General features: G+C 41.7%; 1 protein-coding gene across 1 annotated transcript in view; it reads right to left on the minus strand.

Moving 5' to 3' along the window:
- nrg3a (neuregulin 3a) overlaps window positions 1-24,863 on the minus strand; it is a gene marked incomplete at both ends in the record, with an annotated part of 261,760 nt that overhangs the window by 98,347 nt on the left and 138,550 nt on the right. The window contains one exon of the mRNA XM_079279940.1: window positions 7,489-7,618. Coding sequence (XP_079136066.1) covers window positions 7,489-7,618 — 130 coding nt within the window. The remainder of the gene's footprint in view (window positions 1-7,488; window positions 7,619-24,863) is intronic.

The raw sequence follows: 24,863 nt of genomic DNA on the forward strand, positions 1-24,863 counted from the left end.
GTCCACCAACACGCGTCAACCTCCCCTAATAGTGATAAGATCAGGTTTAAAAGTACAAACATTTTGTATTTTATCAGACTTCTTCAGGATATTCATTTTCAAACAGTCTTCAAAAACCTGCAGTTGGCATCGTCAGGGTCCGACTGTGAGGGTTATTCACAGGAAAACGTTGTTGTGATTACCGAGCGTAATTAGCGTAAGTACTATAATTCAGAACAGTGTTGAATAAAGCTTTCAAGGATTATCACCTGCGGTGCACATCCCTGGTCTCTACTTCCTGTCGCTTTCTGTCAAAATCTTACCATGTGTGTTTTATAGAACACTGCACACTCACACTACAGCGCACTTTGACAGACTCACTTTCCTAATGAGCATATTTACAAACATTATGTCTGTCAGGAGGTTATTGAGCTCACGTACACACACACACACACACACTATATTTGTATGTTTGCGAAAGAGCCTTAATTGGATACTCTGTGCTGTTTACCAAACTGAGTGAGCTAATGCAATTGCACAATTAAACTTGTTAAATCTTGCTAATTAAAACCAACAAAGACGCCGATACAAATCAATTGCAAGTCGAGAAGTTGGAGAGCTTAGGAAGTGGTATTGATAAGCCGGCTTGAGAAAATTCCCAATCACACACTAATTAGACGCCAACACGAAAGCAAGATCAGCTTTGGAGTTGTGTTTCTCCACCTGATGAATGTGAGTGAGTGCTCACGCTGCCTCTTGCTCTTGTTTGGTTTAATCAAGACTTGATATAACGTCTTTGGCCGACTTCACCAACTAGTCGCTTGCTACGTCTCGCTGGCATTTGGTGCTGGACTGGTAGCTGACAGTGGGTTTACTCTGGCACAACGGTGTTGCTGAAATCAACTGCCTGACATGAGTTTAATGAGAGTGGGGAAAATGAAAAACAGGAACAAAAAACGCCCCAAAACGTTTTTCATTTTTGATTCTGAAATTTTATGAAATTAAATGTTCTATTCAAGAAGAAGATGTATCGAAGATAGCAAGACAAATAATATGATATATATATATATATATATATATATATATATATATATATATATATATATATATATATATATAAATAATATATAAATGATAAAAAACCAGGAAGATGATTGCTGACTCCTGTCCTGCATTGACTTCCTCTTAGAGAACAGCCTGATTGAGCTGCCAAGAGATCATTAGGCCTTCATTGTGTGTTAATTAAATCAGCAGAGTGACACACTGACGTTTGGCCACCATCGCTCACACTCTCAACTTCATGTCACCAAAAATAAGCCCTCTCATCGCCTGTCACCCGGTTTATATTTGTCTCCCTCCCGCCTTGGCTCCCTCCCAGCTTTTCCATTCCCAGGCACGCTGAGTGCTCCTCTTGGCATCTTGGAGGATTCACTTGCCGGAAGCGGCGCCTGCAAGCCATAATATGCGGTATCTTATCTGTTTAATTTTCTCCCACCTCGAAAGCATGCCACGGCATCAGCCTTGTTTATTACTGTCAGAGAGACACCAGCCGAACTCCCACTGGTGTGCCATTATTATCGCACAGATGGCAACGAGGGTTGAGAGGGATGGACGAAGCAACAGAGATAGAGAGTGAGAAAACAGAGAGAGCGAGGGAAGGGTAAGGGGGTAGGAAAACAGGAAGAAAGCAACGGAACCAGTAAAAAAAAAACACAGGTGTTTTCCATTTTAACCGCAACGGTTATCTGAATGTAGGCAAGAGTAGAGCACGTTTCCTTTTTTCTCGAATGTCTGTTTACAGGGAGACACACACATGCACACACAAACACAGGTGTGCACTTTAGCATTCGACACATCAATCCCAGAGGCTTTTTCCTGTCAAGGAAAATGACTGCTGTCAGAAACAATAATGGACAGAATGCAATGACCCCTCCAGTTATTCATTGACTGCTATGCCCACTGTTGGGATGGCGTGGGTCTCTCTGGGTGACCGGAACTCACTGGTGTGCGGTTTTGTGTGAGTGGATGCATATGTCCTTGCTAACGCCCAGAGACTTCAGGACCTTGGAGAGTTACATTTCCTACTACTCGTGTTTATTTCTTAGGTTTCAGTGTGAAGTATGTTTGCAACATTGTAAGCACTCATTTTATGGTTTACCTGACTTTTTTATGTAGACAAATAACTTAAAAAAACAGAAAAAAACATTAAAAAAACATCCACAGAGCTTTAAGAAAGGCATCGAATAAAAGTTCAGCTTTTCCAAAAAATAAAATAAAACATATGATTGTGAATTATTTATTTAAATATATTTGAGAGGTCCAAAATTATTTAATTTTTTATCTCTGTGGAAGAAAAATCGAACGTTTGCTTGCTGCCTCTACCGATGATTGTGAGCCAATTGTATAACGATGTTGGTAAAATCATTGGCAGCATTTTTTGCACAATCACAGCTTACTGCCTGTTTATGCAAGTGTTGCATAATTTTCTTTTCCAGTTAGTACCAGTTGTAAGAATGATATATGATGGGATATTTTATAGGCTACATACTATACATAACAATGTTGAGAATATTTCATATGGCGCATGAAATGCAGTCTTTCTTCAGCTGCCTGTTCTTTTTTAAAGTATGGGTTTTAATCACCTTGTTTACTGGCATCCTAGATGTGTGTTATGTCTGCTATGTTTTCAATTTCATGCATGCTTCATGTTACCGGTAATTGGCTTGCCTGTGTGTGTGTGTGTGTACGAGCGGGTAAGGTAATGTTATGCATTCCTACGAGCAGCCACTCTTTGCACCTGTGAGGCCCAAGTCAATCTGGTGGCGTTGGTCCGTGGATGAATGCTTTGGAAAAGGCTGCGATCACCCAGCAGAGGACCGGCTGGAGTCCAGAGAGACAGGAGGGAGGGAGGGAGGGAGGGAGGGAGGGGAGGATTGGGAGGGAGGGGAGGATTACACTCCAGACAGAAGTGGCTTGTCTGCTGCACAGCCTTCCCCCACTCCTTGCTTGTTTTTCTTTTACACGTGCAAACAGATGCAAGAACCGTTGTTGTCAAGCGATTTGATTTCGCACAAATTCACTTTTTTTTCTTTAAAGCCACTCCAGTTTTGTGTACTTAACATGGTGGAATGCATGCAGGCAGAAGTCCCTATCACTCCAACGGGAGGGGTCTGTGATGAAATAGGTGGATGATGTAAAAGAAGAGGAAGACGAATGAAGAGCAAGGGGCCCGTGGTGGTAATGCATGACGTCATTGTGCTTTTTATTTGAAGCCTTCATGACATGTTTATCATTACTATCATAAATATCCTTCAGATACTGCTCATCTATTCCATTTTTGGTCTGAGATGCAACGAGAGGGTGTGTATTTTACCCTAAATACTCACATGAAGCGTTACAGCAGCCATACTTTCTTCACAATGTATTGTTTAAAAAAAAACACTAGCAGTGGAGCTGCAGAAGGATTAAACATTCCTCAGCTGGCGAAGGGTCGGCTCTACCACTTGAAACACAGTCTGGTCCTCCAACACATAAACTGTGCCAACTGTGTGTGTTTGTGTGTGTGGCATATATCTGTTTCTGCCCTCCAGAGAGTGTCTCTTTCAGACCCAGGTCTGATTGACGGGGGCTTTGCAGGGATCTCTTCCAAACCCCCTCTACCTCCACCTGGCAGGAGCGATTGCCTCTGTGTCGCTCTGGAATGGCCTCTCGACGGAGGGCGATGAGACGGGCTAGCTAGCCCCTGTTGCTAACTAGACTGATGGAGACCCTCTCTGCCCAGTCACACCAGCAGGAGGAAATTCATAATAAACAGGCCAGAAATCAAATACATCTTAAGGCAGAATAAATGTATACTGGCCACTGGCCAGCAAGAAGAGGAGGAGCTACATCCCCAGATGTTTTGGCTCCACAGAGTGACTGAGACAACTATGAAAGTGTAGATTCGTTACCCAGAGAGCCGCCACAAGACCCGGAATATGAAAGTAAAGAGAGCAACGAGACAAGAGTAAAAGAATGTATGGGCAAATAGTGAAGGGAATATATTTGCACTGACATTATTTGAACCAGTAATTACACTAAAACCTTTATTACTAAAACCGTTTTGGTCTTTTTGGAGAAATCCGGCAAAACTGAGAAAGTAATTCATCAAATTCATCTCATCACGTACTTTTGGCCTCTTGCGATGTTCTGAAAATATTATCTTCGCACACTGACTCATTTACTGGTTAGCTCAGCACTAATGATCGAATGCCTGACTATGTTGCTCAAAGCAGTGGGCACTGGTGTGTGTGTGTGTGTGTGTGCATGCGTGTGTGTGCATGTCTGTAGCACAAGGAGACCATATGACTCACGTCGAGGCCCTTCTCCCTCTCCGCATCCGTCCCCGTGGGTTGATAAACACAAGCGTCGCACACCGACAGCGCTGAACAGCGCTCTGGGGGACAATCGGCGCTGGTTTTACAACATGGCCGGGAATGGCGCCTGATACTTGAGTTGTGACTCTTCGGAGAAAATCATTGCGACAAGGATCAAGTTTCATCTCGCGAATACAAATGATTAATTCTGTGACATATAGTGCCACAAAGCGGCTCAATTCATCCCCATTAAACGTCTGGATTGATCCCGCTTTTACAACCTGATTCGTCTCAATTTAGTGTAAACAGAAATTGAATCAGATTAAAGCATTGATCCTGTGCCTGGGGTGAACTTTGTCATTCTTTTGTTAATTAGGATGAATTCATGTCTAACAGCATGTCAATTGAAGCACAAAGTATCCTATTTTTTTTCTTTGAATTGGTAAATGTTAGCACTGCAGCATTAACTTAGCATGAAGTCACTCGAGCCTCACTCAGAAAGTCCATCCGTTCATAAAATATTCACCAAAAGCGTTAAGACTTAGTCGTTACGGTGGTTTAATTCCTGCGTTCCAAACTATACACTCTAAATGTTGTTTTTTAAGCAAAGTGCTAAACACACTTCATGGTTTCACTGCATGGTCCTGCCAGCTGTAATTTAAATGAATGAATTAATGCCGTATTGTCTGATGGTGAATGTCTTCCCTTCTGAGAGCTCCTTGCCACACGATTGAACAGTATCTCTCTCTCTCTCTCTCTCTCTCTCTCTCTCTCTCTCTCTCTCTCTCTCTCTCTCTCTCTCTCTCTCTCTCTCTCTCTCTCTCTCTCTCTCTCTCTCTCTCTCTCTCTCTCTCCCTCCCTCCCTCCCTCCCTCCCTCCCTCCCTCCCTCCCTCCCTCTCTCTCTCTCTCTCTCTCTCTCTCGCTCTCGCTCTCTGAAATAAAAGCCGAGCTTCATGCAAGAACCGCTGATACGAACAGATTCGTTCTGAAGTGTCTTGCAGGAGTGATTTAGGACAACTTGCCACATTCATCAATTCTGTTTTTTCTCTGCGGTACAAACACAATGTACGAGTCTAAAGCTACAATATGAACGTCTCAAAGTGCAAAAACATATTTGGCACAAACCGACCCCTCATCATCACCCTCATACTGTCCACACGCATACGGATGCATACTCGAACCCGGAGGAGGCACAACAGGCTCTCTGAAAAACAGGTCGGGTGGAAGTCCTGCGGTTAGATTTTGGGAAGAAGTTGTTCTGGGACTTAATTAATAAAGGGCCCCACAAATGAACAGGCTAAGTGCCCATGAGCTCTACTCTCACATCTGAGACAACTAAGGCAAACACACACACACACACACACACACACACACACACACACACACACACACACACACACACACACACACACACACACACACACACACACACACACACATTGAACTGCAGAAACTCTTTCCATACAGTATATTAAGGAGTGTTTTAAGAGGGTGTAGGTTCTATATATATATACTGTACCAACAGTAAATATAGATCTACAGTAATACTCAAAGTATATAGTTTCAAACTGTGTCTTTATACTGTAGAATCTTCTCTAGTCAGCTTGGATTCACAGCAGTTACTCAAACAGTGATGCAGAGTCAAGGCAAAACAAATATTGGATATATATATTTATATACATCTTCATACAAACTCAACATTCTAAAGTTTCTGTTTAATCCACCTTTCAGCTGTTGATCCAGATGTTTTCTCATGTAATTTACTAACACAGCGTACAGTAGTTCCAGCACAGCTGCAGGATAGCATGGCATAAAGCAGGGGTCTCAAAGTCCCGGCCCGCGGGCCGAATGCGGCCCGCCACGTCATTTTATGTGGTCCGCGAATCCGCCAGCAAAAAATAGAAGAAAAAAAAACTTTTTTTTTTTTAAAGTTCGACTTGATAATAAAAATATCCCCATAGTCGAAATTATGAGATATAAAGTCATAACTATGATAGAAAGTCATAATTCTCAGATAGAAAGTCATAATGATGAGATACTTAAACACAGAAGCAGCTCTTTGGCTGGTTACTGTACATTTGAAATGGAAATGTATTGTGAGTACATTGAAGACTACTTCAAACGTGGCTTTAAAAACACATGAAATACCTCATGTCGGATTGTGCAAACGCACCCTTGAAAGGATTTTAAGCTTTGAACAAAGTTATTGTAATAACTTGTGTTTGATATTTGTCTTTGATATTTTCTTTAATAGTTTGATCTTTGATGGAGTAATGTGGGTTTCTGAACCCTAAATTAAAAGGATTTAAGTTATAATGACAGAAATGTGCTTAAATATAGTTTTACATTTATATAACTGCATGTACAATATTTTTACACTTGAATAAACAACAATCAAATGCAGAGACAGTTATTTACCAATATGTTAGGAGCAGTTACATTTACGCAGTCTTACATTTACAACCGGCCCTGTGAGGGCGACCGTGATGCTGGTGTGGCCCGGAGTGAAAATGAGTTTGAGACCCCTGGCATAAAGAGTCTAAGTGGATAAACTATGACTGTTTGTTAGACAATGTGATTATGTTGCGTTTGAAAACTTCTCTTTTGTTTACCATGACTCCAGGTCACCATTGAAACCTATTGTAACACAAGATAAATAAAGCTATCTTTAAAAGCAAACAGTGGGTTCAAAGACCCTCTCAAGAGTTAAACTAAAGGACTATTCCTCCATCCATTCAACACTTTTTCCACTTAATTTAAGTGTCTACTGTCAACACAAATATGCACATCAAATATACATAAGCAAACAAACACATCCCCCGATCAAAAAACAAGGCACTCTGCTTTCCCCTTTCTCAAAAAGAATACTTAAAAACAAACACTTTCAGTGCGAGCACACAGGGAAAACACACGACAGCAGTCAGATGAATAATAAAGTTCCTATTGTTCAGTTATCTTTAAGATGTTCTCAAGCAGAATGAACATATTCAAACATCATCCGAATCCAAAGTGTCCAACAAAGACAGCCAGATCACAAACTCCTCTGAGCCACAGCCTGAGCGTCACAGTCGGAGCTTCTTAGGAAGAAGAAAAGAAAGAGAAAGGAGACATTTTCATAATACCATCAACAGCAGCAGCAGGCCAGTCACTTACTTGCAGTGCTTGTGAGGCCCACTAAGCGTCTCGATGACAAAGCATTCGCCTCCGTTCAGGCAGTAGGCCAGGTCCTTCTCATGACAGGGCTTGAAGTGCTCCGAGTGCAGCGGAGGGACAGTCGGAGACGCTGCAGGACAAACAAACTCCTGTTAGTCATAATCAACCTGTAAAAATACACGTTTAATTCATTTTCATGAATATATTCGCTCTACTACAATCAGGCTTCGTGACAACATTAATTCATCTCACTGTCTTCCAGCAGCCTATTACTTCTCTGGCTCCTTTATTGTCTCTTTAATTCTGCAAATAAATCATCATCTCATCTTGAACTGCAGCAGGAGTCATTGTTCCAGCAGAGGCTACTAACTCCACCCGAGGATCCATAATGAGCGTGTGCCTCGTAACATACTGCACGTTGCGGATAAAACCAACACACTATTGTTTGCTTAGACCCTACAATGCCACCAGCAAAAGATGGATGGAGGACGGGTAATAATCTGTTCGGCTGTGATTAATACTCTGTGGTCACAGCAGTGCTGTTGGAGAGCCGAGCTTCTCCCGGCGATCCATCACAACACGCATCGCTGGCTGCGGACGGCACACACGTCTGACGGGTTCTCCTCAGCGTACACATTAATGGATGATCTTATTCCTGAAATGAATAAGTAAAGCGATGTTAATAACAGTTAAACCACGGCGCCAGGAATGGCATTCTTTGTGTGCTTTTAGAAAAGAAGAAAGATAAATGGAAAAGTAGAGATTGCAGTAGGTTCATGGGCAGTCATCCATCCACTGAGTTTTGATAGCCTGAGATGCAGTTGGTAGCATGGCTTTAAGACGTGAGGAGGAATACGATCTACACCACTGATGATGTTCCTATTAATCCCAGACCAGACTGCTGACAGTTTCTTTTGTGCTTACAAATAAAAAATGAATCGGCTAAGGGCTCTCATTAGCCGATCCTCAGCTTTGTTTTTAAAGTAGCGGGATGAACAGTGATGAGCCAGAACTTTATGCTCCACTGATTAGAAACCAGTCGTTCTCACCGGACGCTGCTATTACCACTAATGTACTGATTGCTGTATCGGGTTGTCCTTTAATGGTGCGATACATCCAAATGAACAGAAGATTTCTCAATCAAGAGATAATGAGAGATTAATAACAAGTAGTGTTATGGGGTGAAGAGAGGCGAGTTATTTGAGGTTGTCCTCAGATCCCTTAATCAGCAGTATGAGGTGTGTGTGTGTGTGTGTGTGTGTGTGTGGTGGGTTAGGTTATGAGATGCTAGGTGCTGATAGGGCTCTGGGGATCTTAAACAACTCTTGGTAATTGGCTGTTGGGGGATTAGTTTCCATGTGAGAGGCAAAGTTAGGTCAGGAATGACGTCAGCAGTGAGACCTGGTTTTATGAGATGAGGATGTTAACAGGTTGGATGTGACGACAAGAGGGTCTTAATCAAAGTTATAGCTTGTAAAGGGTAGTTTAAACAATTATTCATCAACTGTTAATTCCAAATTCCTTCATTTATAACCACAACCAGGGCTGGACGGGCCACCGGCAGACCAGACACTTTACCTGCAGGCCAAAGAGCTTTTTGGACCAGCACAACCGTTTGTTTTTTTGTCTGATCCGCTATAAAACAGGAAAATTGACCCATCGGTTTTTTGTTTTGTTTTCTAAATTACCGCTGGGCTGATGACGACAGAGAAACATGCTTGTGTGTCTGGATCAGTCCCTCACATGCTCTACATGAATGTGTGTGAGCGCGCCCAGCTGAGAGGAGAGTCGTCGTCCTTGTTTGACAAATATCAGCAACATAATTGATGACAAAAGACATTAAGAACTCCATTAGTTGCACAGACAAGGGACATCCTCATCAGACGGGCTACTTCAGAAAAAAGCAACTCGATTATTGCTGACTAAGCATGAAAAAGTCCACTTAAATAGCTGCATTGTCCTTGAACGCCATGCAGACCTTTATGGGCTTAACGAATGAAGGAATTCTCTTTATTTACATTAGCCATCACCATGGCATGTCTTGATAAACCGTACAGTGAAGGTGTCCAAAAAATACATAAAATAATAATAATAAATGAGTTCCACTGATTCTAAGTTCTTGGCTACAGTGACTGATTTTAAGGCCGGGTTAAAGGTCGTCCACGTCCCTATCCATTTTTGCTTCCACTGAGCTCTTCACCGTGAGCCCTGTGGTGTTACATGTGCAGGAGAGTGATGAGCGACAGGGCCAGGCTCTGTGGTCTGTGCATCCTGCTGACTGTGCAGATATTTCCACCTGCATTCTGGTATCACAATCCTTGTTGCCTGTGTGGAACTGGCAATCTGAACGTTGGCCTCCTTTCACAGAACAACAACAAATGTTGTTTTATAACCGTAACCACGATCCCTGGCTCATCTCTACCATGCTCAAGCTACCATGAGCAGATCAATTAATCATTTAAAATATGTCTGGTATAAATTATGATTGGTATTGTGTGTATACCATAACTAACAGTACATGGGAATTACAAAGTCAGCTTTGCATGACCAAACTACAACATGGTTTTACACAACAATACCATCAAACATCAACCGGCACCTCAACGTAACCTTTTAAAAGCTTCACTTTACTTTTCACAAGGACAACATGAGATTAAAGTACATTTGAGGAATTCATTGTCTTCCAAACTACAAGTTTCCAAGCTGCCAGCTAGAAAGACAACAAGAGAAAACTTAGAATAGAGTAAGAGGGAACTCGTAACACAACAATGCCATGTGGTATGTCGTGACATGATACATTTGCCTTGCAGGGACCACACATTCTGCACACAGAGACACACAAACAAAGGCCAGAATTACAAAGCGCTGCTGCGTCTTTCTAAGCGTTTGCTCTGCAACACCAGTGTTTTTATTTTTTATTTTTCTCGAACAAAGGATTTCCCTTCAGACATGATTTCATGCTTGGACTGGGCTGTGCTGTTTTGCTCGTCCTGGCGATAAGTGACAGAAGCGCCGTTTGTCGTCTTCTCCCTTTGTTTTTAGTTGACAGAGTTGTCACAGTGCACTGTAGGTTGTTCGGCTGAACACTCGTCACCTGTCAGCTCAGACGCAGCACGCGCTCAAAGAGTTGTGTCATTTTCAGAGGGAACGCCAAAAAACATCTTTCAGTCTGCTGAAAATATCTCTGCAAGTTTGAAAACATTGCTCACAGAAGGCAGACGTCAATCACTGCAGAAGAAAACAGTCCAATTTACTCCTCCTTACCGTGACGAGAGAGAGGCACAGAGAGGATCAATAAACCACCGGGCGCTGGATAACACAACCCTCCACTTCAATATCTCTTTTCCTTCTTTCATCTCCCGCTCTCTGCTTACTCGAGGAAAATGAGGAAGGAATAAAGAATCTGCTGATTTTCACCTTTGTGTCAATGCGCCACTTGGTTGAAGTGGCGAAAAGGAAGCAGCCATTTATATAACACTTAATAATTTGATCATTAAAAAAAGAAGAAGATGAATCAGAGCCCTTTCTGAACTTCTAACAGCAACACTGAAGTCCTTAGAAGACTTTCAAAGAGCTGAATATGCTAAAGAGAACAACACTGAAATGAATCCAATCACTCGTGGGTGCAGGTGATGCAGTATTCATGATTTAATTATTGTTCTTCCGCTTTGTGAATTCAGATCAGCAGGGGAATATACGGCTGAGTTTGAGCATTTACAAATTCTAATTTAGAAACCCGACAGTCTAACTCCTCGTCTCCTACAGCAGTATCCCGCTAAAATTGCCAGCTGGCAGTATACATTTTACACACCACTATTTGGATTACCAAATATGTTTTGGAAGAAAGTAGGACAATGTATCAGACAGGATTAAAACGCCTGAAGCACTCAGTGCCCTTATTCCTAGGCTGTGGCATCCGATACACATTTTCTGTACAAGAAAAGACAACATAATATATACACTGTTGTCCCCAAAGGGACATTTTGCCGTTTCACACACACAGCTAACCTGACCCACCAGATTGTCAAACAGAATTATCTCAGAATCCATCAATGGTAATTGTTTGGAAAAAGGCAGGCACCTAAAAAACAAATACTTGGCAGGTGATCAGATGAATCATTTGTCAATCAAACTCTCACCAAAGCCCAGTAAGGAGGAGAGTGAAAACGTCTTTTCCATCAAATAAAGTCTTCAGTTTTGTTCTCTGAGCTTCTTCTTATGAAGACATACTCTCTATTTGTGATACAACTGATGCTGTTGTACCTTCCATGCTATGTCAAGTCCTCTCTCCCCGTCTCTTCTCCCTTCCCTCCCTCCATGCGTGTGAACCAATACACAGATGTTTCTGAGGGGGTTAAAGCATGACAGTCCCGTAGGCAGGCTTCTAATGGCGTCCTTCACGGATCACATTCCCCCAGATCGACAGGCAGCCAGCCAGCCAGTCCACTAGCCAGCCAGCCAGACAGCCACGCTAACTGATTGGCCTTGAGAGCAGGAATAAAAACCAAAGGCACAGGGACAAGAGAATAAAGGATACCAGCAGGTAGGGGACATGGTGTTTTCATGTACAGAAAGCAGGCTTATTAGCTGTATCGAGCGGTAGGTGTTTGAGATGTCAGTAGTGGTGAAGAGGCGAAGCAGTTCCCAGTCAGAGAACAGAGACATTTAACCAGGTGAAGGTGGGATAACGGACTCCAATGGGCAAACATTGTCAGTCAACAGTCCCAAGAGTTCAGTTGGTGTTTTCCCATTTCTAGTTGAGGCACCTCCGAAGCAAGAATTTGGAAACTTCAAAATCAAACCTCAGCCGGGACATAAAGTTGTACTGCAATGCATGCGTGTAATGCCATCAACCTGCCAGGGACTGCAGATAATGAAATTAGCCTGAAGGGCAAAAACAGACACATTCATGGCCTCAGGGTGCTCGTGTTAATTAATGCGCACTGCCCCATCTTAAATAGAATAAAGATGAACACGAATATGTCAATACACACAGTGAAAAAAGTGTGGTATCATGAATTGAATACGGTCAAGTTCATCCACACAAAACTTGAAATGTATATTTCCTTGTGGGGCCTTCTCCTAACGGTATTGTGTAATTGTCTATTTACGTTTCTAAAGGCCTCATCACAGATTTACAGATTTGTATGTGTTGCGAAGGGTATAACAGAAGGAGTGGATCTGCCTTTGTCAAGGTAGAAGGGAGTAATAAAGTTTAAACTACATTGTTTCTGTGTTGATGTGCAATATATCCCGACTGCACAACGTGATTGGTTGACGCCTTCAGTCGCCATGCATGAGCCCCCCAAAATGAACCTTTTGATGCTTAATGTTCGCCCTCTGCGTTAAAGTATTCAAAACTAATTTAAAAAAAATGTGTAGAAGTGCAAATTAATTTTGAGAAAATATCGTCTTGGGTGGGTAAAGGTCCTTGCTTTTCTAAAATCATTCATCTGAGTTTCAGTGCATCGTAGGTAAAAGCTGACCTCACCCTACAGCATATTTTGTTAATGAACATTAGCAATCAGCTGCGGCAAATGTAGTAAAATGTTCTCCATGATTAACTCACCGGTCTGCTGGTCGGCTGCTCTCTCTCCCAGGCTGTATTTCAGGAGGGGTGAGACTGTCGTGGACAGTTGATGGAGTTAATTGAGGGAGACAAATGATTTATATAAAAGTATTGGAAGTGAGATGTCTTCCTGACTCACCTATGAAAGTACGAAATGGTCCTGATGGACTAAAACATGGAAGCCAGTGGCGTGGTTACTGTAATTCCAGTGCAAAAACATCTAATTGTGGAACTGTCTCGAGCAGTTGTAGCAGTCTGTGCCTGTGGTGTGATAATTGAAACTGTGTAGCTGATATTTAGATTATGTTCGTGCTCCACGTTTAAAACTGAATGGATAATTTATTCATTTAATGCCTGGGCTGTGGCGTAATTGGTAGCACACAGCGTAAACCATCAGATGGTGCACACTGGAGCCATTTACGAACAAACCATCCGAAAGATGTTAGAAACGAATCGAAACTTCTACATGAAGCCTCGGATGGTTCTATTCCATGTTTTGTCCGAGGAATCGTTCACATCTCTTTCTCGCCAGAGATCATAAATATATTACTCTACATGTGCACTGTGCCGTACACACTGTCATTTATCTCTCACACTGCAGCTCGTTCTGAGAACAAACGGGGATGTCTTAGTTAAATATTTTAGCTCAATTGTGAAGATTGAAGTCAGCGCATTGATACAGTTGGGCTTCCTCTTCACTGACTTCCTCTCCAATTGATATAGATAATTGTTCTAAAATGGCTTTTTTAGAGGAAATTGTGATGAAATGTCCTGCACAGGTGTAGCGGACGAACACCTCTCACACAGCCAGGCTAACCTGAATTTGACATTGTGAACCACACTGCTGTATAGAAGTAGCACTGCAGGGGAAATGCATTTGAATTTGGAAACTCAACGTTTTACTTGACTGCTGCTGCCAACATCACGCCGCATTAAAGAGAGCGCTGCTAGAAAACCCTAAACGCTCATGCTTAAAAATTATACTTCTGCTTATACACCGGATCCTGGTCATGATGTGACTAGATGACACATTTGGTGTCTCTTTGGTAATTGAAAATAACCAATATGGATGATGCCAGAGAAGCTGGTGCTTCTTCGTTCCAGAAGACTATAAGTCAGAACACCAGCGCCGATTGTTTTCTGCACACGTCTGCTCAAGATGCTCATTACCGCTACAATGCGCCACTGTCCTATTTACCAGCCTCAGCACTCCAGAGAGGTAACTATTTTATCACATTTACTGCTTGAATTGTTTCAGTGCCTAGACTGTACCCTGGCTACTGCAGCTTGAGTACTTCTGCTATCACGTGACATGATGCTCTGCAAAGTGGCCAGGGTGTGTTGCCACTTGAAGTCAAAGTAAAGTAATGTTGAAATCTTCTCTTGGCTCTGAATACATTTCAAACAAAGAACACATGTCTAATCAAGCATAAAACTGTAAAATTAACGAGAGGGAAGCACTTACTGGGAACACCCGAGTTGCCAAACAATTCTAGGACAGTCATATCTCCTTTCCTTTCATGGAGGATGAAGCTGTGTTTCCTCAGCGAGCAGAGATAGGAAAGCAAACCCTGAAGCGCCTTTTCATAGCATTTAAAGAATTCTACAAGCCGTTATCATGGCTGCCAGTTGGATACTTCTGGGTCAGTTCACTTAGTTTGGAATCAAAAAAGACTTTCCGAACTTATTTGTCTTTAGTGTCTCTTTCTTAAAGCTTTGGCAATATTGCCCTTGTTACATTCATGCCAACAAAGCATATTGAATTGAATTATTACAACTATATATCCAACTATATATCCAGATAGACAGCGCTTCCAAGCTGGTCAATAGAGCAAGGGATGGGTATAAGCGAGAAAAGCAAAGCTAAGAGGGTGGTGGGGTTGGGAGGGTAAGGGGAAGAAGATGAGAACGATCATGAATGATCCCCTCTGTTGGGTAAAGGTACAGCAGCTCTCCAATTCAATCAAATGCCTGTGTGCCTGCATGTGTACGTTCTCTCACATTTGTATGTGTGCGTATGCCTGTGGGCATCTGTATGTGTGTGCATTTCAATCTGTCTGTGTGGACTCAGGGGCGTTGCACGGAGGCAGCAGACTTAAGCAATGTCAGCCACTGCATTGCAGATATTTGGCCCGGCGTGGCACGGCACAGATGGATGTGTGTGAACAGGCCCCCATGCTCTGGCTGTACATTCAAAGAATAGAAAAATGTCAGTGTGTCAAGATAACTCCGCGGTCAACAACGAACTAATCGTTAAAATCTGATACTACCCGTCTCTTCCTCCTCCTCCCTCCTCTAAGTCTTTTCCCACAGACACACACACGGCATCGGTTCGTTTTAAGCACACCTGCTCGGTGCAGATAGGCCCGCTACCACCGCTAATCTGTCTGTGTGTCAGTCAGCCCGGCCCGGCCTATGAAGTCCCCCCCGCCATCCTTTCTGTTCTCGACTTGGATCGGATCGCATTCGCAGGCGCACCTCCAGAGTTCTCCAAATAAATAGCTCTAAGTATCAGGCCTCGTCCCGTCCCCTAGCCATCTGGCTCTATAGTGGAGAAATTCATTACTCTCCAGGTGATAGCTCCAGCACTCTCTCTGGATTGGCTTTGTATCCCTGCAGGCTCCATTCTGACACTGGAGATTATGATCACAAACTGGCTGCTAATGTGAATGTGATGCTGTATCCACTGCTGCTGCTCATACTAATATTCTATGTCCTGCTGGTATTAGGACTAACAATTGTACTACTACTGCAACAACAACAAATACTCTTTCTACTTCTAGTACAGTGACAGTGAAAATACCAACTGTTTGGATAGGATGACATCACATCTGAATCCAACGTCAAATATATTAATCCCCTTTTAAATCTGTACAGACAAAAGTTGATTACTTCTAATAACTCAAATAAAATGGTTTTATTTTGCTTTTTTTATGATCTGCTGTTACATTTTGCGGCTTTGTCAATGAGTTTGTATGTATTCTCTTTTTTGTCATCATTTCTGACTTCACAATTATAGCTTTTCATGCTATATTAATGAAGATTACTGACTTATTTGCTCTCTGCAATTAAAGTCGAACACGGTTCCCTGTACAGCTGTTTGTTACAGCAGGATGGGTCTGCAGTATTGGAGGCAGAAAAGCCCCACACAGGATTGGATCATTGAGATTGTATTCAGGTCAAGTGACTCTCAGCGTTACTTGACTCTGCAGATGGAGGCACTTCTAAAATCCTACAGCATTGTGTTGTACCTCATTCTGGATCTTTTCGTTTTTAATTCTTGCTCTCCTGTGCATGACAACCGTGTACGCTACCTGAAATCCTCAGACTTCTTTCTAAAAAATGCAGATGTTGTCAGAATTTTTTCCAGGCTCCATGTAAAGAAACCAATGAGGGAAGGTAAGCATCTATCTACACAGCGGGCAGAGATCCCACTACAAACGCCGGTGAATGTATTCAACCGGACTCCATGACTCATTGAAAACGTTTGTCACACCTGCAGCTGAATGAAGCACCCTTCTTTAAAAGGTGTAAGGTATAATTACAGCAGTATGCTTCTGGACAGACTGCACTCTGTTCGGTGGAAAAGGGAGCAGTTTTAAAGTTTCATATTAAGCTGTCATGAACAGCACTAATACTGTAACAATGTGGGCAGACTCATTACGTTCACTCCACTTAAAAATAGGACTCAGCCTCGGGAGAAAAATCTGAATCAGAACCCTGTTTTTTGCCAAGCAGGTTTTCACATTCAAGGAATTTGCTTTGGTGTTTAGGTGCATGAACAAGAAACAAATATAGAATACAAATATTAAGATATGCCTTTATATATATACTTTTTTTTTTCAATGTATCCGTTTTAAATGAAAGAGCTTTTCCAGAATTTGCAAATATATATTCTAGGGTGTGTGCAAAGGTGCACAGTGTTAAGAATATGCAATAAAAAGGGTAAATCAAAATAAACATCTTCTCTTCTTTAACTCTTTTAACTGATGTTTGTGAGCCGCTTAGTTTTTGCAACAGTCCCTGTAAATATATAACATGATCAAATGATCACATCCACAGTTTTCTAACATGTTATGTCGAGTAAAATGTATTCACTTCAAGTTAACATATGTATGACAATAATAAATCAATTTGAGCAGTTTACATTTGTACGGAGCGTGTTCCATGACAAACACAAAACGCAGTTACACCTGGCCAGTAAGTCAGCATCAAGGCAGGCTCGCTGTTCCACTTCCACTTCCCACTAATTTGTTTGGGATGCCACTTAATATGGCAGTGGGTATAGAGATGGTGTAGGGGTTTGAGAAAAGCCCTGACAGTAAAGCTGTGTCATGCATTTTGCTAATTGGCTATAACATTTAACATATGCTCAACTACAGAAATACTTTTGGGACTTATTGGATACCACTGTAATTATCCCTGCTTCTCTCCTGTGGTCCCTGCCATCTCCTCCCATGTCAACCAAGCACTTAATAGTTCCACTCTGCCTTCTTTCATGGATATCTTACAGCATTTTCTAGTATCTACTGTAATACTTCATATGCCACATTCTCTTGGGACACAAAGCAAAAAATATGACCAAATTTAATCCCAAAACTGGTAGCGATGTATAATTCCAGTGCTCTATCACTGCTTTCTACCAGCTCAGTTACATTATAGCAATAACTCTCCATCATGTCATCTGGCAGCAAGAGATGCTGTGCATGTACCTATAATAAGACTATATATATGCTGGCACGGTCCCTACCTCTGTTGCATCTGGCAGCTAAATCTCAATAATGTTTACATTTTTTTAGTGAACTCTTTACAGCATGCAGCCACATTTCACAGTCTTTGGCCATGGCACCTGGTGGTAAAATACTTAGTTTACGGCCGATGTCGGAAACAACCACCCCTGTCACTTATGCATCTGTTGTTTTCTCTATTTGTCAGTTTAAATGCTGCTGTAGTTAAAACACTATTCATATATTTTATGTCTCTTCCGGCACATACCCATACTAATGTCTCTTAATAGGCCCATGATTTATGAACAGATCAAACAGTGCATTTCTAGGATTACACGTTGCTGATCAGAAAGGGCTTTTCTGTTCATTTAAATTGCTTCATGAATACATGTGACCTCAATTTTGCTTCCACAGCAAGATATATTCCTGTCCCACTTTCAAATTCCTCCATCAATCAATTTCTGAAGGCCAATAACATAGTTGTCGTAATGACAAAGAGACCTACAATATTATTCTAAAACCTGGTTGGATTTTTACTTGACACTTACATGGAGATTTTATATGATCTTAAATCAAGTTGTATTTTAGGACCAACAGTATTGGAACTTCTTATTTGATTTTAATGGGACATTCTAATATAGTTGACAGAATGAAAAGCAAAAGGTTATTTCCGCTTAAGTGGACTTCGCACGGATTTACAGAAAATCCAATTATTGATCTTCGGATGAAGCCTGTGCATATGTGCAGCTCATGGGCTATGGGTGTAAATATAGTGCAACCATTGACTGTGAATAAGAAGTGGATGCAGTTATGATGTCACCCATTGGTTTGTGAACTAGTTTTGCAACCTTGAGTTTGACATTTTGGCTCTGGCCATTTTTTGTTTTTTGGAGCCAGAATGTGACACAAGAGGGCGGAGCTATACACAACGCTTAATACGGCATTTGTAGACAACTAAAAGTTTACAATTTATTAAAAAGGTAAAAGTTCTAAGACAAAAACACAGTCAACTCCCAGTACGGACAACCCTGTCAATCACAAGGTAGCCACGCCCTGAAGCATGCCGTGCTTCATCATCTATTTTACTCTGAATGGACCATCATTTATTAAATGAACATCATGCTGGAATGAAGAAGACTTGAAACTAGCGAGTGAGAGCATAAACTCATGTTTACAATGTTTACTGAGCTAATAAATCAAGAGAGAAGTAAAGTCACATATCTCCTGTATTGAAGTAATGAAATGAAATCTGTAATTCACAAACAGCAAGACACAGATCTGTGGACGCTGTGCCACACGTTTACCTACAAACACACAGAATGATCAGTTTGTCAGCAGCCCCCCCCCCACACCATGCTTACATGGAATTCTTAATTATCGAGAAGAAGCCATTGCTATTACTTTTGGGACGGACTGGATTGTCCTCGCTCTGTGGCACCATTGGCTCTGGGCTTCTAATCACATCACACACACACACACACACACACGGAGAGAGACTTGACTGCTTGCCTGACAACGATTAACCCTCTCTCCAAGAACTCCCACAGTGAATGTGGTCTTTGAAATGAATCCGTCTCCTCTGTGTGTGGAGAGTCTTTGATATGTCCAGTAATCAGTTCATGCCATTACATTAGTGGCTCATGTTGCGTTGTGGAGCACAGAGCACATCTGAGGGGCACAACACGGCACTAATAGTACGCAGGGCTCGCTATCCATGATCTTGATATGATGTACGCTCCTCACCCTGTAAAACAGTGACGTACCGAGTCAGCTACAGTTTTCAAAATCGCGTTTGTTAGACAGTTTGAATTGCTTATTTTAAATCAGAACATTTAGCACCAGATTACAAGGATGCATACCCTCACAGTGAGTCACATCTTTTATAACTGTCATTTTATTATTATTTTATTTTAGGCAGAAGAAGAAGCCAACAAACACACATGGCTGACCACCTTAAAGTTGATTTGGCAAACAGTTGGCTACTTACACATGGAGAAGCAACATTAGCATTCATTTAAAGCTGTGTATTTGTTTTCCATCAATATATAGGGAAAGTTATGAGGATCTTGTCAGCTCTGTTCTGGTCTCCACTAACTCCTTAAGAAGAAGCTCTGGCGCTATGAACGGCAGCGAGATCTTACAATGTCTTCACCAACTAGTCCCTGACTTTGTTTGTCTGCTGTTGGTGTAAACAGATGCCTCATGCTGCGACATGGAGTCCGGTGGCCGCATGTTATTCAAACCTTGAACAGGATTAGAGGTGTAATCAGACTAAGTGAAGGCACCTGTGTGGCTGTGCGGAACACAATGATTAGTCCAGCTCTGATAAACATTTGCTTGACTTTCACTGACTGAACTTTAGCCAGAAGTGCTGACACACTTGACATTTTCAGGTCACAAGAGAGTGCTGCAGTATAGTTTTATGCCCGACGTAATGCAGTGTTGATTTGGTTTGATATGTAATGAATGATGTGCTCAGTGTGAAGAACAATCCTGATGTGTGGACAGAGCTGGAAGAAAACAGATATATCAACTCAAATAGCTTTTTAAAGTACGCAACTTCAGTATTTTAATTTTGTGGTACTGTATACTGTTACTTCGATATATACCAAACTGAATTACATTTTACTTTTTTAAATTCACTTTGATTAATTGAACTTCACATAGAAAACATATGATCAGTTTGTGTATATAACCATAATGGCTTTATGTGCATTTTACTCTGCTAAATCTTCACTTAGGCCACCAAAACAGCCATTTATCATTAAAGAGACATTGCAAAAGTATGCTCGTTCCTACCTTATAACAATGCTGAAAAACATATTCATGCTTTCATTTCAAATAGATGACATTACTGCAAAGCTCTTTTCACTTGTCTTATGCAACCAAGTATACCATGTTTTAATAACTTATTCAGAACTGTGCTGCAAGACTTTTAACCAAAATAAGAAAGAGCGAGGGCATGTGTTTCCTGCATCGGCCCCAGTATCTTTTAGAGGAGATTTTATTGTTCATACATGACCAGGAAACATGACCAGCACTTTCTACACCGAGTTAACACTGAGGTTCCCACAGGACACAGTGGCTTAGTTGTGTTACGCTCAGTGCAGGCTGCAGTCACCGAGAGCCCACTTTGAGTTTATTAAGTGTTCGAAAAATGGAAAGTTCTCAGCAGACTGCAACATTCTGCTTTTACACCGTAATTGTTGAGGTGAACTCGCTCTAAAGCCAGTTATCTAGCATCCTGTCGAGACGTCACGGTTTCTTTTTCACGCCACATCTGCATGGATATTAACGCACTGATTCGACAGTAAATAAAAAATATCCGTAGCATCTGTTGCCATGACTTCATAGTTTCCTGCCAGGCTCAGCACAGTGCAAAAACAAACATGACAGAGGGTAAGTCTGTTTTCCAAATTCTATAAAATGCACCACATCTCCACGTCTCAAACACAGCAGCATAATGCTGCAGCCTGAGGGCCAAATAAGAGAAAGTCAAGCACAGTGAACTAAACGTCTAAGCCGGCCATTCTAGTCTCACAGAGCTTCCACCTGCAGGAGCCGCTGATCTCATCTTCAGCGGCTTTTTTCTTCTTCTTCTCTCCATCTCGTGCTTGTCCTATTTTTTTTATCTTTTTCTAACCTTTGCTCTCACTCTGTCCATCTATCATTCAGTTACTCTTTATATTTACACTTCATCCTGTGCTTCGCTCTCTCAAACAACATAATTATAAATCCAAGAGGAGAGGTGCCCAGGGCACGCACTCTCACGCACTCTCACGCACTCTCACAATCAATACAAACAAGTTCATTGCCAGTGAAGAAGCTGTGTGATACACAAGCGCAACCTTGTACACGAGCATACAAAACAAACATGCACATATTTGCTCGCTTTTTGGAGCTGCAGCTTGTGATAAAAGAGCGACCAGGCCAAACATCTGCAAGTTTTTTTTTTAAAGGACAAACACAAGATGGTTGCTTTTATTTGAGCCGTTAGGAATCAGAATAGAACCACCACAGTTGAGAGGAAGTAAGAAAGACAAGAGTGCAGCAATAAAACCACACGCACCTGCGATTATGGTTATTTTTTTCAGCAACCCCCAGAAGGGTTTCTTTGTCTTAAGGAAAGACAATGAAGATGGAATTGTGGCTTCCCTTGGGTTTTCTTATCATGAACTCAAAATGAAGAGATTATAAAATGTATCAAAGCCAGCTTAAAAGGGAGCTACAACAAGCATCTGTGCATAACGCAAGCAAGGGCACCACCCATTCTGAATGTTCTCAGCCGAGTGAATGCTTATCACTTCCATTCATATGCAACAATCCAAACGTTAGGTTTAGGAAAAGATCCTGGTTTGGGTTCAAATAAGTGCTACTGTTTCGTAACTTGCCGTAAATTATGGAACAAAAGCTCACACTACGTCACCTAACTTCCTCCTTTGCTCTTGTCATAATTACTATGGCTACTAAAAGTTCATACATTTCCTGCATTTTACTGCTGTATTTTATGTCTTACACAGCTTTTTAGTGTTTTAATGAATGTCCTTAATTGTTTTTAAATCTCCTTTTTCTTTTGCCTTATGTTTTGATGCTTTTAATGGTTTTATGTGAAGCACTTTGCATTACCTTGATGTTGAAATGTGCTGTAGAAATAAACTTGCCTTGCCTTTTTCTTTTTCTATGAGTATTGGTGATCAATCATGTGACTAGATGACGGCCTACTGAAGATACTGACAAGCAAGTGCGTTCATTTTTCAGCCGGATGTCATTCATTCTAAACTGGTGTTATGCAAAAGTTGTATTGTTGAAAATAAAAACTAAAATGTTTGAGGAACTTTTAACTCGTTGGGAAAGTCTCAATTTAATAGCGACGCCTCTCTATGATGGACTGAAGTAAACGCGACTTAATGCTTGTCATCGGTGCCAGCGGGTCAAATTCTGATGAAATCTTGCAGATTCGTGGACGGACCCAGATCCAGCTTTCCTGCCACCTGCAGCCGGAGCTCCAGCAGGAGGTGGAGAGAGCTGTTATTAAGCTAACAACTTAATTGTAGTTTGACAGAGAATGAATAAAATACGCTTTACCACACAATATGTGTCACGCAGAGAGCTGGAAAGAAATCTATTTCAGTTCCGGGATGCATTTTCCATTTTCTAAACGCACTGTTGACGTTCTGAGTGGGGCACGAATGCATTATCTTATACGATCTATAAAATGCAATGAAGCAATAACTCACGATCGCTCACTGTGGTCAGACCATAGACAGATGTCCATTTAAGTATGCTGTACAGGTTTGTTTTATGTCCGCAGCTATTTCAAATCGTTGCTAATGAGGTTTGGGGAGCTGCTGAGTCACATTCTCCTCTAAATGTCTGTTGATTGGTCTGTTGTGTTCGACTTGTGGAAGAAAACTGAGCTCTCAAGACGGAGTCTGGCTGGGTGAGGCTGACGAAGCATTAAAGTCTCTTCAAAAGTCTTGATGACATCTTGAGTCACATGAGAAGTTATCAAACTGTCTTCATTTATCCTGCTGCCCACCTCATTCCCTATTTGTCTCTCTTACTCCTTCACCTCTCACTCTTTTCCCACTGACATATGGTCAACATGTCTTCTCTTTCACCACTCATCCTTGGCTCACTTTTCATTCCCTCCCCCCTTTTTTTTTAGTCATGCCTGCCAATGCAATGATAGTCCATCACGGACCTCTGAAGAAGCCATAGCTTTCTCCTTATCACCCCACTGCTGTCACACATGTACACAACACACGTACACACGGCGTGATTAAATCAATAATTTATTGATTAAATCAATCATTTATGCAGGACTTTGAGTGTATACAAATGTTCACCCCACACTCCCTCCTTCTGTCCCTCTCCACCTCTTTCTCCCTCTTCCTAGTCCTCTTTTCAACTGTCTTTATACGGCTGCACCAAGTACACAATCGCATACCTCACACACCTTGTCTTTGCTCCTAGCCGGCAAAGGGAGGCGATCCATCACAGTGACGGAGGCAGAGCGCTGCAGTCAGCAGAACAGCCATGTGTGCCTCTGTCTCCGTCTCCGACCTTGTCAGTCAGTCAAGTCATTCATTCATACAGCCGCTTTTAACATACGGTGATCACAGCAGAGCAGATTTATATTATTCCGCTAAATACATGTCTGTAATGCTGAAAGCCATGTTGCTTGCAATTTGTCTTGGTGTTCTGACATGACAAATGACATGACAAATTTCCCCTTGGGGATGAATAAAGTACATTTCTATTCTATGCTGCGGTCAACTATGCAAGTTAAGTTTCGCTAGTAAAGGCTGCTTTGGTTGAAAAACACTCCTAAAAGTGTTTGTGTTGCATGAACATAAAAACTTAGTTCAAATACAACTCTATTCTGGCTGTAAGGGGATATTTTAACTGTATAATAAGTCATTATACGTAGTAAGAAGAGGAACCTAGGGGTGCAACTAAACTCCAAACCACAGGGATTCAGTTATAAGCTACAAAATGACCAAGAGCTGACACTCTCTGTAGCCAATCAATTTAGCTGTAGGACACTTGGATTGAGGGAAGAAGCCATTTCAGGTTGACCCCACAACAGTGTGGCCTGGCTTGGCTGTCCCCTGCTGTGAGACAGCAGTGGAAATGAATGTATTGTATTATGCCGTGCTTGCATACTGTGGCAACTAAGAGTTCTTGATGGAATCTTTAGAAGAACAAACGAAAAACGATATCACAAATACGTTGGATTCCAGGTTATTTTAAGAATAGCAACATGTTTTCTTATATTAGTTAACATATTAGTTAACCGGTGTAGCGTTTTAGTTTAGATTACCTGTAACTAATTGCCCTGTTCTGGTTCTGAGTTTGTTGAGGTGTACTTCAACATGCAGACGGGGACGCCAGCTTCAGTGCCGGGGTCCATCAACACCGCGCAGGTTGAGAGACTTTCCTTTTACCAAACCTGAGGCGCTGGATGTCCGACAGATTTGTCATTCTCACAGATGGCGTGAAGAATACACTCATCTGCCTGGTGAAGGGAACATGCAGGATGGATTAGATTTGTGCTGCATTTGATTTCTCCAAGG

This window comes from Melanostigma gelatinosum (genome assembly GCF_949748355.1).
Source record: "Melanostigma gelatinosum genome assembly, chromosome: 12".
Classification (NCBI taxonomy): Eukaryota; Metazoa; Chordata; class Actinopteri; order Perciformes; family Zoarcidae; genus Melanostigma; species Melanostigma gelatinosum.